The 16,893-nt window shown below is 40.1% G+C and overlaps 1 protein-coding gene across 6 annotated transcripts in view; it reads right to left on the bottom strand.

The window, feature by feature from the left end:
- The window catches only part of ZNF521 (zinc finger protein 521), a 236,351-nt gene that overhangs the window by 17,923 nt on the left and 201,535 nt on the right, over positions 1-16,893 (bottom strand). For all 6 annotated transcript variants that reach the window (XM_042808639.1, XM_042808633.1, XM_042808636.1 and 3 more), the window contains 2 exons: positions 13,028-13,159; positions 10,250-10,365 (listed from right to left, as the gene is read on the bottom strand). In XM_042808639.1, coding sequence (XP_042664573.1) covers positions 10,250-10,365; positions 13,028-13,159 — 248 coding nt within the window. The remainder of the gene's footprint in view (positions 1-10,249; positions 10,366-13,027; positions 13,160-16,893) is intronic.

Raw genomic sequence — 16,893 nt, 5'->3', positions numbered from 1 at the left:
ACAATATATCTGTTTCCAAAACGCACAGCAGCTGCCCAGTTGCTTTTCCAAATGATCTAACTTGTCAATGGAATCAGGATGACTGTGAATTCTCTACTTTTCTCCATTTTGTGTCTCTAATCGATATCTTACCTTCCTTCACACTTAATATACCCCAATCTCGGTTTGGCAGCATGTCTTACAGAATGTTAAGAAACCGAGATCAAACATCCTCCCTCTCTCCAAGTCCCTGAGTTCGAGGAGAAGCAGGGCTCCCAAGCTAAACTCAGTGATGGAAGAAGATGGGAAATCAGGCTGCAGATCCTAGAGGGTGGCAGGTCTGCTGCTACTGAGCCCTTTGCCTGTGCACTGAAAAATCGAGGAGTGAGGATGCTGGGGTACATGAGAGCCATGGCAACCCTCTGCTGGCACTACGGTGGGAAGAGGGGGCAGATCTCAAGCGGCAAGCTTCCAGCCATAGCGTTGTGCCATTGCTTGTTGGGAATCTGTAAGACCAGTGGAGAGTGGAGCCAAGAACGAGGAGCGTATTCACGGGGATGGAGGGAGGGGGGGCCAGCAGAGGGCTGGGGGAAGGGAGGCAGATTTGCAGAACTGGCCATGAAGCTCCTCAGTACACCATAGCTGGATGCTTCATAAAGTCACACTGATGGCAGTCCCGGAGATGGCCATCTGTTGTCAGCTCTGGGCCAGATGAAAGATAATATAATGGCAGCTACTGGTAGCTAACAGCAGGGCAGTCGTAGGAAGGAATGCATCCTAGAATGAAGAAGTGGTGCTTCCTGTTCAGCACAGAAAATCAGTCATCGATATCAACTACATTAGCAAGAAATTAATGGATGGACAATTAAGAGAATGGAGCTTATCTACCAGGGAAATTATTCAAACGAGAACACAGTGCTTATTTCTTCTGCTTACTCCAGGTGTACCAGCCAACTGATCTGACTAATGACGAGGTGTGGGCTGAAATGTTCAGGGCACAGATGATAAAAACTCATTTTCAGCAAAGGGCAGAATTCCATTTCTAATGATTATTTGAGGGTCAGGGAATAAATTTACTGCTTTCCCTGCCCTCAATCTGCAACAGGACTCCCTGATATTCACAAAGGTTTCTTTAAGGACTGAGGTTAGAAATTGGCCTTTATGTAATAACTGAACTTTTCCTTATTATTATCACGATTTATTTTTACAAGTGTCTTATTATCAGCATCACTCAGCAGAAAATATTGACCTTGTAATCACTGTTATTTCTATCTCATTTCTTTCTGCGCCCCATAATCTCTCTCCTACTTCTACTCCTTTGCCATTTGTTTCCTTCTTCTCCTGCCTTTCTGTGCATTTTCTTTTCTGCCATCAACTTACAATTTGCTTCTTTGGGATGAAAGCTTGCACACTTTGCTGTTCCATTAGCTAAAACAATCAGAAACCCTAATGTTAACGTTGGCATATAACATCGTTTTTTGTTTTTTTCAAGTTTTCTGAATCAACTCTTAAGAAGACAAAGGAAAGTGGAGATTATCCTCTGATCACCAGTGTTTCCTGCTTTCAGACTGGAGACAACAAACTTCACTTAATATCTGCATGACACAATCTTTGCAGTCATGACAATTACCATATTTTTTGTTTCTTATAACATACTTAATATCGATCATACCAGACGATAACGTGAACAGACCTAAACTATGCGTTAACTTTTTTATGTTGCAATTGATTTTTTTTTCAAAAACAGATAATGTATATTTTACAAAAATGAACAAACAAAAACCCAGAACTAATTCTCAAAACAAAACAAAACATACACATAAAACAAAACAAAAGGCATATGAGAGCCTGAACAGGAAGGAGTAGGAGAAATAGGGACATATATTCAAGTAAATACATATTTAAGTATCACTATCCCTCCTGAAAGTGGAGAAATGTATATATTTCTGCTTATTTTTGTGTAGGTATTTTGTGGCAAGCCCACACTTGTTTCGGATGTTATACTTAGCTTCCAGTTCTTTTGCTATTCTGTTCCATAAGTCTGAATTCATTTTCAAGATTAAAATGAACTATTTAAAGGCAACATCATCATTTCACTGGTATGCCATCTTTGTCAATTAATCCTGTAATTTAATAAATAATATCATCTAAGTATCTAGAAACACGGATTATAATTGTGATTTACTTGTTCTAAAAATTTGAGGAAGATCCTTTTGAGGAATGTACAGGAGGTGTGAACTCACTGTTTCCTGCTTATTTACAGGAAACAGTACAGAAAGTGTCAAAGGTTCCTTGTAGGTGTAGATTTACAAGTATATGGAGAATGTGCAGACTAGTAAGAGCCAGTAATACCCAGCTCATCACCACTGTCAATCACTATTTAGTTAAATCAAAATGGTCCCTATAAAACTCTGTCACTTGGGACTTGGTGGTCTTTGCACTGTGCTGTAAATATTCACGGATTAATGAACTACTCACAAAGAGTGTTTACATTTGAATAGGCCAATCAAAGGCCAGTGAACTCACCAGCTCCAAACCTGGAAATTTCTTATTTGGAATAGAATTACCGTATGAAAAACCTAATATGGCTGTAACACTCCCGGATCTCCAGGGGGGAAGTGGCTGCTGGAAGGAAATTCAAAATTGTTTTTTTTTGTTGTTTGGTTTGGTCTTTTTTTTTTTTTTCTTTTTGCATTTAAACTTCGGCCTTGGAATAAAAGACTTGTAGGGGAAACACTTTGAAGATATGTCCTTAATGAGCTAACTCAAGTGCCTCCTCCCACACTTCATCACATTTTTGAGAAAATTTGCAAAGGAAGTAATTCTCCCTCCTAGTGAGAAAGAAGTCTCAGGAATATAAACCTGGATGTTTTAAATCTTGGAAGACATAGAGATATACTTTACCTGATAGGGTTTTGAGAATTTCCAGGGACTCTTTTTTGGGGGCTTATTTTAGAGAAATAAAATGCAGTTGATACAATCACATGCATGTGTGCACCCTACGTGCACACACTGCTGCATGTTAACATACATGTTTTCTGTGAAACAGAAAGCACTGTAAGGGTTCAGGAAAAAAAAGCACTCAAACTGGTAATACTTGTAATACATGCAGCTCTCTCTATCTAGTTCCCTCAAAACATAAGCATTAATTACATTCTTCGTATCTCTGGCACGCATACTGTTATCATCATCCTCCCTCACTAGATGAAGAGGATGCACGGTTAAGTGGAGCAAGTTAGTACCAGACATCGCAACTGAATCCAGCTCTCCTGACTCCCAGGCATCTGCTCTGACAAAAGCAACCTGCTAAAGACTAAGGCCAACATCACTGAAACTGGTGCCTGTATTTAGGCATTAAAAGTGTTTTGCAGAAACCTTAAAAGGTGGCTGTTGCTGCACAGCACCCACACTTTTAATAAGGTTGCTATCTTCAGGCATTTTTGACCTGATTTCCTGATGCACTCAGCACCAATTTCTTGCACTGACCTTAACTGCAGCTGGAGGTGCTCAGCACCCTCTCAGAAATAGGCCATTGAGTTTAAAAATGTTGGCCTAAAGCCTTGATTGTTAATTGGATTTCAGGTAGGTTTCTGTTTAAGAAGAGCTGGCAAAGTTATTCCCTGCTGGCTCCTGGCCTTTGGGGCCTAGAAAGCCAGCATCTCTGTTCCACTCTTCACCCTAAGAGTTTGGGGACCTAGAAATGCCAGAGCTAATCTCCAATTTCACTTAAAAAAATGTTTTGAGGCCTTTTCCTTGTGAAGAAAACATTCTTGAAAATGTAACTTCACCTGCAGGTTTGAAAGTTTTATCCCTGTTTTTGTGTAAAGAGTATAAATAATTCATGCCTTCCCTTTTGTCATGCAAGACTTACTGTTGGGACCTACACATTCACAGACTCAAACCTCTTGGGGTCATTGGAAAAACAATTCCTACCTGGAGGTAGTGGTGCCATTGCTGCTATGGCTGGTGCTATTCCCATAACAATCTGTCTGCTGGCCTCCAGAAAGCCTCTGACACAAGGAGGCAAACCCAGCCCAGTTTTAGTACCGATTTTCTTCAGCTGCCCCCCACAGTATGACAGAATATAGGTTCTGAATCACAGCTCTGCTACTGTTTCCAGGAGTGGTCTCAATCAAGATTCCTATTTTTTTCAATAGCCTAGAGTTTGCTTAGTTCTGATTCAGCTCAGGTCAAAGGTATTTCAAAGTTGTTTCAAAACGTTGAGATCTTTGGGAGCATTTTACAATGCAGAGGTGTTCAGAAAACGTAACTATTACAGAAAAGAGGTAAAGACTGGAAAATTAGTTTCAACATTGCTAGCCATGGAACACGACAGTTCAACCTGGACATCCAGAGAGGGATACACATAACGTTATCTAAAACTTCTGGACTCTCTCCTATGCTGCCTTTACCTTGCTCTGGTTCATGTAAGTTCCACTCTCAGCTGCTTGCAACAGGAGCTGAGAATGTTCTCCTGCTGTTTTAAACAACAAAAATAACATCTGCTATGAGTGCTTCATTCTTTCTTTCATCCTCTCCCTCGGGAAGGAACTGTGTATTTCAGTTTGGAAGGAGCTCTGTTGTGTATTGGGGTTTTGGGGGAGGTTCAGAAATCTGCATTCAGGTACATATTTATAAGAGAGAAAGGAGCCTTTGGCACCTATAGATGCCCTACTCTTGAAAGCATAAGCTGAGGACATTCATGGTAATACTTAGCTGTGGTGGAGTCTCTTTTGCATTCCTGGGCCAGCATACAGGAAGGTTCTAGCTCCTGTGCAAAGTAAGCTTCAGCTCTTTGATAATAACACTCACTAAGTAAGGCTGTCAGTCAGCTGCCAAACGGGAAGAGCTTTTCAGATGATCTCAGAGATGCACTGGACCGAGGCCAACAAAAATACTAAGGACCAAGTCTTAGAGCACAACTGGATAAACGTGTAGGCAGGCAGTGTAGAGAGGCACCAAGAGAACAGGTCTTCTTTGCTGCTGAGGAACAGTGTGGCAGCTCTCTGCATTGGCTGGAATGTCCTACAGGCAAAGCCTACTGGCTTTGTGCCAGGTATTCTGTGCTGATGGACTCCAGATGGGAAGTAGCAAGGGTATAAGTCACTGAAGCCAGATCCCTTTCCAACAGGATGGGAAGTAACTGCTGATACAATTATTTCTTACTCTAGTTTTTATGTCTGTGAAGTGGGGACAATTAATTACCCCCATGGATAACTAGTTATTAGTTAAATGTTAAGTAAATGCTCTACTTCACTTAAAAAATAAACAGTTTCTGTACTGGGCAAAATGGTCTTGGGAGGCCATGTAATCTTGGGTGGTATCATATTCAGAACTAACTAGCATCCCTGATACAACACTGATCCCAAACAATTATGCTGCATTACTACTAAGCATTGTTACCTCTCTGACCCAGCAACACAAAAAAAAATGTAAAATGAACTAATTAACTCTGAACCATAATACATCACAAGAGCATCTCATGACTCCCTATAAACACTGATTTATGCTGTGTTGGCTATGGAAGAAATTTTAGGGCTGGAAATAGGACAGAGTGGCTACTTCTCATCAGGCACAAGGGAAGCACTTACAGCACTTACATTCAAACACTTAAGTCTGAAGACTAAAGCAAAAGAAATAAGAACTGGAAAAAAGCATGACAACAGGAAAAGGAGGTTTTAGTAGGTGCAAATGACTTTATCATGACTTACTGAAAATTCAACATTACATTAAATTAGTTATAGGCTTCTTTATTTCCTTATTAATTAAAAGTTCAGTAGAACAGATAATGGGTGAAGAAAATTGTTTATCAGTATAGAAAGCTCTATGGTCATGCTTCAGGTATTCAAAATGAGAATTTCAACTTCTTGGAGACATCCAGGCACTCTGTAAGAACACATACCTTGCTGCTTCCTTATACAATATCTGATATACTTCTGATTTTAAATATCATTACAAGTTTTTTTTTTTTTTTTTTTTTTTCTAGGACTCTATTTCTGAAAAGCCCTTACAATATGAGGCATGTCTTATTGAAAGTGTTCCATTCTAAAGAATAAATATTTTTAAGGACATGCTTTTTCAAATTAACTTCATTAGTGTAAATACGTATATTTACTCTATATAGACGGAGAGCACATGTAAGTATGAAAATTCCAAATAGTCTGAAGAGCATAAGAACACTCTTAAAGCATACAGTTCTATTATTAAAAAAAAATTCTGCTTGCTTCCTTTCTACTGAGATAGTATAATCTCAAAAAAAAAAAAAAAAAAAGAAAAAAAAAAAAAAAATTAAAGCTAGCTCAACAGCCATGGAGCACAAAGCCATTTAGAAGTGGTAAAGGTGGGAAAAGAGTGAGATTTGGAAATGATTAAAATTAGTTTCTTTGTTTTCTCTGAGAAATGCACATATTTTACTAATTAAATTTGCAATTAGAGAGAGACCAGAGAGGTAGATAGCAGTAATATAGGCTCAGGACACCAGGTTTCTGGTCTCATCTTGGCCACCAAACTGATGCATGTACTGCATCAGTCACTATACCCCTCTACACCTTTGTTTCTCCTGCTATTCTTCACCAGTTTGGGTGTAAACTCTTTGGAATGCAGAGTTAGTCTGCTGCTGCTTTTTGAACGTTACAGCACCCACCTCAAACAGTCTAAGAATCAGTATAACAAAATACATTAATTATCATCTTGTTTATAAACACTTCTGTTTGGAACAGTTTGCACAAGCCTTTAGAAGATGGTAAAGCAAAATGTAAATTCATATAAAATCTAATTATTTTAATTTAAAGACTGACTAATGCATTGCAGGCTTGATTTTCAGGCTGGACATTTATTCTCTGTTCTCACCAAAACTTGGAACTATGAGTTTTTCTTGTGCTCCTAACAAAGGTCTGGAATAAAGTCATGGAAATCTCTAAAAAGAGTGATAGTTTTTTATGGTGGCTTTTGTGTTCTGTTTGTTTGTTAGTTTTTGTTTTTGTGAAGATTGGTAGTGAGGAGATAGTAACTTCCCAGAGGTGAGATGAGTGTAGTAAGTAGGGATTTTTATTTTCCTATAGCCTGCTTTTCCAGAAACAGGAGTCAGAAAATAAAAAGCAAAGAAGGTAAAGGGTCACACTGGGCCAAAACCAAGTCAAGCATCATTATAACACATTTCTTTTCTGTACCCCTGAATTCATTCCTTTTGATTATCGGTACTGTACACAAAGATAGGACTCCAACGCTATTGTGTTCTGTTCTGCTCTGTCTTGTTCTTATTCTGCCCTACAGCCATGGAGTGCTGTCCATGGTTTCTAATCTGAGACGATTAGCATCTCTCATGCATGGGAGATGCACTTCAGATGCATGTTTAAATTAAAAGCAAGAAACTGCTCCTGTTAGAGGGCATAAATACACTGTTACGCTGCAAGCCCCAACACAAGCCACAGTAATGCAAAAGGATAGAGAAACATAAGCCGGAGGCTAGTTGCCAAAGATTCCACTGCTTCAGCTGGTAGACAGCCTGAACAAAGCAGTGCTTCCTAGAAGAGGTTTTAAATGAGATCTTGAGATCAATGTATTTTCAGTAAAAGCAGATTCCTAAAGTCAGTACCTACAGCTCTGCCTGTGTGCTTTGCTGCTCTTTCACCATCCAGGGTGAATTGGAGGCAAACGCAGCGAGCAAGTGATCCTAGCAAATGTGAATGGCATCATGGAATGACATTTTAAAAAATATAATGTGTTCTCAACTGGGGTGGGGCTACCCAAGTTGATTAAAATAATGAACATAATGAACTAAGTGAATAAGAAAATGAATACCTTTCAATTTTTGCCAATGTAGATAAGCCAGGGAGAAGCTGTCTCTAAGGGTATGGAGATACGGTCTATTAAGAGCCTTCTGCAGGATGGAACAACCAACACACTGATTGTCACCTAGCCAATGTAGAGCATAATTTGTCTCTCTGTGGGGAGATCCTTTTGTGCCCTTCACTAGAAAACCAGGTGCTCCAGTTAACACTGAAGTTTTAATGAACTAGGCAGCAAAATCTTGCCCTGAGTCTTCAGCAGGGTTGAATTTTGAGTGGAAAAACATGTGTTTTTATTATAGTAAAAAAGCCAGGAGGCAGCTGCTTGGAACCCTATGTGTTTTGAAATGAGATCATATTTAGGGAGACAGATAAACAAGGAGGTGATCTTATGTGCCACTATCACGTGTGCATCTCTGTGTAATTTGCATCTTCAAAATCCAGTTACTTACTCTGCTTCTTTTAAAACCCAAGGTAAATTCTGCTGTTAAGACTCATTGCTATTCTCTTGTTCCTGTTTCTTTTCACAGTTTTCTTTTGCACACTTGCACCATCTTACTATTTTTTATGTCGGTTTTTTCCTTTTAGTTTGTCTTCCCTAGCAATCTCTCCTTTGTCTTTTCAGACACCGTTCATCTCTCTACTTCTGTACACTTCTGCATTTTGATTTATCAGTGATGAACAATGGAATTTGCGGGAATTACTAAGACAAAAACATTTTAATATTTTCTTTCTGAAGAAGTTTCACCTCACTGGGGATACTTTGCAAAGCAACCCTGCAAATAATAACAGCAACAAGAACCAAACCCCCCCCAAAAAACCAAACCAACGCCAAAAATATTGACTGAAAGAAGGCAAAGAAAATGATTCAAAAAAACCCCATGCTGTGGTTAAAACAAATATCACAGAACGAGCTTCTGACCTTCTCTCATTTCACTCAATTTCTACTTCTCACAAACACAACAGCTATCTATACAACCCAGACCATTTTCTGACTTCAAAACTCAGTTTTCTATCTTCCTGTCCACCACTACGAATGACTATTTTTTTTCCCTTAAACATTTAACATTATCTTTTCTTTGTCTTCTCTCACCTTGGGTCAGAGCCTGCACTATCACCTGGTACAGACAGTAAATGAAACAGGTTTGAATTTATTAAAAAAGTTACAGCACAGGCACTTTGAAGTGCCACAGATATGATGCTCCAGATGACCTGCAGCAACACAGAGAGTAAGGAAGGCTATTAAAAAGGCTTTCTTCCATATTGCTCCTATGCATAAATATGGATTATTAAAAAAGGAAAAATACAATACAGTTGACACAAATTCTGATTTCTTACATGATGAATTGATGCACAGCTTAAATTCTTTTATTTCCCTTTTCTTCAAAGAGGTATCTCATAATCATCATACCAAATATTTGTATTGGGTTTTCAGTATGTAAAACATTCAGTAATTGAAATATTAAATGAGCATATGGATGCACATGTCTCATCAGCCTCTGCTGATAAGATAAAATACAGCTCTCGGGCAAAGCAAAATTAGTTGTGGACATCCTACCCAGTCAAAGGACTTAGACATGTGGGCTCTGCTATTAAAAACTACTGAAAAATACTTGAGTGTCAAAAAATTCTTTAATTCCATATAAAAATCACATGGCAGGTGGCAGAGGAAGGGCTGCTTACTGTGTAAACAGTACAAATACTTTTCCTTGCTCCGTCTCTACAGATCATCTGAAATCTTTTCCTCTGTTAACCAAATTTAATATGTAAATATAAACTAAAATAATTTAGGAACAATTTTCTGCTGCTGTCTCAAAATACACTACCGCATCAGGAATATGCAGCATCACCTCTCCTCACAAAACAAGCTACTTCAGATACTAATATGGAGTAACTAACTCCTTCACCCAAATTTGTTTTCAGATCTTTTCTGGCATTTACTGTCTTCTCTCTCTTCTTTAGTTCTCATTAATAATCTACTATAATCATATCCCGGGTCAAAGAAACAGCAGACAAGAAGACAGGTAACACTTGTTTGACTGTATATATGTATTTTATTCCCACTAAGTTGGGATTTATGGGAAATTGGTTTGGCCAGTAGGTAAATGAAGATAAATTCTGTCTCTTTTTCCCTCCCATTCCTGCACTATCACATCACTGGTTAGGTTTTGTGGCAGAAGAATACACTATTTCCCATTTCAAAATACGACGGCAATTCCTCACTCTTCAATTATATCTTGAGATGCAATGATATACAAAGGAAAAATCCAAAGGTGGCTCCCAGACTTCAGGTCTGTAACAGTGGTTTTCTGCCAGCAGCTTTTTGAAGCCGTGGCAGTTGAATTATCTACCATTTCCCTTATCCTTCCTTCATTCCCATCCTAGTGATGAAGAAGTATCAGAGGAGGTCATGGCAAGCAAATCTACGAACTCAGCTAACAAATACACAACGCTATTATAACCCCCAGGTAGCAAGTGTGTACCTGCAGCTCTGTTTGGAAGAAGAACTTCTGTGGACACTGTGTGCAGTCATAGATCTTGTCCTCTTGTCCATGGGCTGAGAAAATGTGCTGCTGCAACTTGTTTGCTTGGACAAACACTAAAATAATAGACAAACAATGAGTTTTTCATTATTTCACATAGCAAGTGAAGCATTTTTTATAAACAAGTTCCCACTAACACTCCGCAATTCCAAGAGGTAAAATTAAGCTGGCATACTCTAATTTCACATTATGCCGCTGCTATAAAGGGTACCAACAAACTCTATTTAACTGTGAAGCGTGATCCTTTTTCATTTTAAATGGATTGAAACAGATGTCTGGCTTCTGAAGAAATATAAAAGAAGGAAGCAAAAGGAGACCCTAGCAGGACAACAAGTGAAGTTTACATTTAAACATATAAAAATATCATTTTCTCTTCAGAATTATTTCTTCATGCTTACTGAACTCTGATTGAACACATACAAACTTATTTCCTAGCAACCAGCAGGTTTGAAAACCATAGGTTCCAAAGCCCTGTTTACTGCGTTTGCCTAAAGTTAAAACCAACAATCAGCTCTGTATTTAAATGTGTTAATGCTAAAAATTATATCCCACAGCTACACTGGGGCAATGTCTATAAATGTGAAACAGAACTGCAGGTAAATTCTCTTTGGATACTTTAAGATCAACTCTGCCTACACACTGAATGCAAGGGTTTCAATAATATAAACATGTTCAATTTTAATGACTACAAAACAAGGCCCTAAGACTGTGTAACAGTTTACCTAGGAGACATACTATTAATAATTAAATTGTATATGCCAGAGGCAGTGTTTGGGTTGGCAGCACTGACTTCTGATGGATGCCTGGTGCACTGTGACCTAAAAAAGTTTGCATCTACAATATTAATCTGTATAGGCAGGGAAAGGATTTATTAAAGATGCTGGCACTTGACTTTGACTCCACTCCTAATCATTAAAATTATTCTAATTGCAAGGCAACAAAAAAAATATCAGAATATTGTTGTTCTGAGTCATACATTTTAATCACATTTCTCATTACACTGAAAAAAGGGACTCAGATTCCATTTTCCATATAAAACTAATATCGGGGATTTTCATTTCTTGTTAATATTCTACCAAGACGTGCTGAAATAATTTAATAGCATATTGCTAATAAAACACAATTGTTTATGGTTAATGTGCAGTACCTATTTACCCCATCAGCTAAAAGGAAAAAGTGCTCAACACAGATTGGAATCGACTTATCTCCATACTCTTTAACACATCTTACAAGGCTACTGGCTCAAACATTAAAGGATTACTTTTATCAGGAATCTAGCTCACGTGGAGAATTGTCAATGGGAACTCCTTACAGATGCAAGTTTTTATATTGCCTTTACAATTTCCCCAAACTTGGAAATCTAAGACCCATGGTGTCATGCTAAAAAAAGATTACTTCATAGCATGTATGCAAAGGCAAGAGGGAAAAAAAAAATAGCAGGATCAGTAATAAAACTAAAAAAATGCCACACTGAAAGAAATATTGTATGCAGATGCTGGATAGGCAAACTGGTTACAGCTGTACTATCCAGGCCCAGACATCACTGATATAAGTAGTGCAATGAAGATGAACTACACGTTTTAAAAAAATTTTATAACCTGTAGAAACGTGTGGAAACTCAACACAGTTGAGGCAATATTCATTAATGATCACTCATTCTGAGAGACAAAGAATGCAATTTTCATTTTCCTCTGTAGCATGTACTTAGGTTGTATTGGAAGGGGAGTTGCCAAACAAAGAGGAGTAAAATGAATTTATCAGAGGTTCTGTTTGTCTACCAGTGAAAATCCTTCACTTCCATTAATAGGGAACAAAAACTTTGAATGGCTTCCAGAATTAGCATGCCATTGATGAGAGAATACTCAAAGTGTGTTTTGTCACGTTTGTGATCATCTTTGATTTTCATCTTGTAAAGAAAAATTATGCACGAAAGCCACACATTAAGACTTACGTTTTAGGTTACTGTTTTATAAAATATCCTATTAAGAAGTCCTTAAAAAATGCACAGCTCCATAGGCATCCTTTTAATATGTTTTGATTTCCAACAACAGCATTTTTCTGCTCCTCATTATGGCCCAAACATTGCAGCTCCTCATTATGGCCGTACTGGGTCAAGTTATTTTCTCACTTGGGTTTTACTATTGAATAACACCACTGACTTGGGGAGGACTATTCTGTGCTTGAACCTATGTCAGGGGAGAACAGAACTTGACTTGTGGCAAGATAGTATGTTTTGCTTTCTAAAGCACAATACAAGGGCGTTTCCTCTCACCAGAAGCCAACAAACACAAGTGGACTCTCCTGCTCATTCAGAGAACACTGCTGTGAAGGCTACATCTAGCAGTTCTGCTTTGAGATGTGTCATTTTAAATGAAACATGCATAGCTTTAAAGTACAAATTTATGGGCAGTTTTAATGCCAGCAAGTTTGGAGCGTGAAGATGGTGAGTGTGACATCATGGAAGGTAACAGATTATAATTTCTGTAATCGTAAAAAACTCAGCAGTTCTAACTGAAGAGATTGAAATGCCGTTCTTATAGATGGATGCTTGCCCTCCCAAGAAGCTCAGTTTTCTGAATGGTTCCTAGTTAACATTACTAATGAGCACAAATTGACCTAAAGCCAACACATGAAACATTACTGTAACAAAATTATACGTGGAAGTTCTGCACAGGCGTGGAAGAGGCGGGATTGAGACAAGCAGCGATCGCCTCCTACCTGTAAAGCACACTGGACATTTGAAGGTGCCCCCCATGCCTTCAAAGCTGTGCTCTATCAGGTGGCACTGGAGTTTGGCAGGAGAGTCAAACGTCTGATTGCAGAGCTTGCATTCGTGGTTCAGTCCTTCATCTGTGGGAAAAATGAGAATAGAAGCGAAAATCACTACAGGCCTTACAAAAGAGCATGTCACACATGATCTATGAACGGAATGAGCTTTTTGTTTTGCTCAGCTCAGGAAACTGGATGCCCCCCAGCATCCAGAGCTGCTAACGTGTTTATCTGCAAGCTTTCAGCATGTAGGAATTTAACTGGGCATTAAAATACAGCTTCTTCAGAAACAACTGCCACTAGATAGGAAAGCAGAGCCTTAGAGATCAGTAGGAAACGATGAATAGAACCAGAAGTAGCATCTCTTAGAGGAAGCACTCAATCACAAACAAGAACACTTCCAAAGCAGTGCAGGAATTGAACGTTGCTCACACAGCACTCCACAAGCCACAAGCAGGAAACTCCAAGTGCACGCTTCTGCCGCTCTGGCTGACAGCAGTGGGTCATGCGAGGGGAGGTATTTTTCACCCCTGCATCACCCCTCCTTCACTATCCCAGTCTTGTGGGCACATACAAAACCTTTTGCAAACGTCAGGATTTCCCAGCTCCCTTTCTGACAAATCCCGCTATTTGCATTTTCCCCATACACCAGCTCCAGGAAGTCCCCACGTGTTTCCTGACACAGCTTTCCTGTCAATGCCACGTGGCTCCTACCTCCTGCCACCCGTTCCTGCATTTCCTCCCATTGTGCTGGGAAGCCCCGTGCCTCACCGCCAGGTCCCTTCCTGAGGGTGCTGCAGGACCTGCAGGCCGCTCAGTGGCTGTGTCCTACTTAGAAACAGTTGCTAGGTGAGTGGTGGTTTCCAGCCCTGCTGCAGAGGCCTCAATTCTCACAGCGTGGCTCAGGAAAGGTCCTTCTGTACACCACCCGTGTGCGACACCAGTGGCATTGATGTGCAGGTAAAGGCAGGGTTTGATTACCAACAAACAGGAAGGATACACAGGGTGACCGGTGCCACACCACCAGCTCTCAGATGAAAAGGAGCCACATAGGTGAGCACGCTGCCGGCCCAAACACCTCAGAAGGCTGCCCACTTCTGCCCTACAACCTATGGTGACCAGTAGCTGCAATGGCTAATGCTTGCTGCTGCTTATGTGGGAAAGCACATGTGCATGGGTGCAATGCTCCATACCACACACAGCAGTTCTCTAGGCCTGCTGACACCCCATCCCTGGAGACATTCAATGCCAGGCTGGATGTGGCTCTGGGCAGCCTGGTCTAGTGGCTGGTGATCCTGCACATAGCAGGGGGGGTTGAAATAATATGACCATCATTGTCCTTTTCAACCCAGACCTTTCTACGATTGATTCTATGATTCTGTGATGCTTGTTACTTAGGAGTCATCTGAAAAAAGGCCCTGGTGATGTTGTGGTTTGGTACCAACATCACACCCAAGGCTTCTGACTCTCAGTCCACATGAACATGTACTGATTTCCAGCTGGACTCAATGAAAACAGCCTTCAGTACCAACCTGGACAAAGGCTCAGGACAATCTCTGCTGTTTTGCCACCACAGCCTCTCTGGATACGGAGGCAGGGGATGGACATGTTTCATCCAGACTGTCATACTGGCCAAACATATTCTGAACTACAGGGGATACACTGGGTAGGCAACATCTCTCATAATGTGTTAAAAGATAAATTAGCAAACATGTATCAAATATCTGCTAACTATTTCCTTATCAGGGAATGTTTCAGCAGATTCTCAAGAATTGACTGGGATTTTGTGTTCTCCACTATCACTGACAAAGCCTTTTGGCATCCCTTGTTTTTGCTAGTGCTGAGCAAAAGTAAGCTTGGCCCACACAAGCACTATGAAAGGATGCACGAGGGAAAAGATCTGACATACAGCAGTCTGTATGTCTAAGAGACACAGTCATATTCAGTGAGGCAGACTGTACACCATAATCTCCAAGCAGGCAACCCACATCTGTGAGCAAGCTGAAGAACTAAGCATACTGAAAAGAGGATGAAGACTCAACAAACTACACACAACTTCCTCTGAACCTCTTTCCTGAACTTATAGACGATGATCTATAAGAGACCTATAGAGTGCCACGTAATCAGATCATTTCTCTATGCCCAAATCCTTGTCACGGTCATTACAAAACAGATAGTTCTAAGGACAGTGAAAGTCCCCAGAAAAGGATAATTGTGGGTGAGAAAGCCTACAGGGTGAAGTTTCTTCATCAAACTGTTTGTGCTGATACACACAGCCGAAGCAATTAGGACAAAGGGAGCTCCATCTCAGGATCTTCCACATGTCAAGGTGAAGATAATCGATGCCAATTCTCAAATCACAGAGTTACTGTTGGCAAAGTGTAAATGAACCACACTAATCATCCTAGAGCATGGGAACATTGAACAGGGATTTCTTCAAACATTTCAGGGGAGAAAGACTTCCTAAAAAGACACATTTTTATAAGGAGCTACAGAAGAGAGAAAAGGCTTTTTTTTTTTTCCCTTTCTTTCTTTTACCCTGCCTAATGAGGAAAAAGCAGGAAGAAAGGCACGCACTCCTGATGCCGAAGCAAAACTAATTTTAGGCACACAGCATTTATACTTGTTCAAGAAGAACTGAACCCCATTAAATGTGACCCTATTGTGTTTCCTATACCACACAGACGTGAGGTGATCTCCTGGTCACAAACATCAAAACCACTTTGATTACCCTATGTTGCAAATCTGACTTACAAACAGAGTTTGAAAAATCCCCTCACCCACTCGCCTGGGGCAGATAGGAAACTTCCCCAGGCAAGAGACATCCATTTGTGCAGAATCTAAGCTTTCTCTTAAAAATAAAATGTTTTTATTCTGCTAGCTCTAAAGACCACATTTAAAATATGACCACATTTGCATAACTAATAGAACAATTTTTTTCCTAAGTTTCACTGCTCAGGGAATTTTAACCCCCTCCCCTCACTTTTTCTTTCACCCATTTTTGCACATTACTTGCTTTGCGCTGCTTCCTCGGAACAAAGGGCAAGGTTCCAGTTCTTGCACTCAGGAATGTGACACCAGCATCATTTAAATTCAAGAGACAGATAAGGTTACAGTACTGGCACAGGAGCCAGGAGTGTTGGCGTCCATTGCAACCTCTGACACTGACTTACTCTCACCACCTTCGGCACGACAACACAGCCTGTGTTTCTCAGAGTACCCATCTCTAAAGAGGAGGTGTTAATTTTTAATTTCTTCTTTAATAGGCTGACCTAATTTGTATCCCTTAAGACTTTTAATACTAGAGGGATAGAAGAGCTGGAGAAGAGCACAGGACTAGCTACTGTACATGGAAGACTTCCAGAATCACTGTGATCTGCCTAAGAAATGGCTGAAGATACACGTGCAGGTGCAAAAAAGCCTGCTTGTTTGGGTCACAAACACTGCAGAAGGATGAGGGAATAAAGGCTCTGCTCTCCACAGAGAGTTTAAAAGCAAGGCCAGCATTTTATCTCTTACTGGCATGAAAGAGCCAGGGTGTGGCAGCTCTTGCAAAGGGGTGCCAGTTGTGGAAAGAGAATGCAAAAGGCTCTGTTTACACGCCAACCTCTGCCTCGCGCTTCATGTTTAGCAAACAGTTTGATAGGATGCTATGAAAGTGCAAAGTATGATACCATTAATAAATAAAGGAGCAGAGAAATGTCTCATTTTCAGTTTCCATTTGGGATAAATGTGAAATGGAAAGGAGTGTCAGATACAGTCCAAGAGGCTCTCCTTCCCTGCAGTAAGAGCTACTGCTCTTTGTCATTTTGTGG

This window comes from Centrocercus urophasianus, unplaced genomic scaffold, assembly GCF_019232065.1.
Source record: "Centrocercus urophasianus isolate 14NV4802_14NV808 unplaced genomic scaffold, USGS_Curo_1.0 seq_11, whole genome shotgun sequence".
Classification (NCBI taxonomy): domain Eukaryota; kingdom Metazoa; phylum Chordata; class Aves; order Galliformes; family Phasianidae; genus Centrocercus; species Centrocercus urophasianus.
Note: the sequence above shows the minus strand (reverse complement) of the source record. Positions and strands in the feature narration are given on the sequence as shown.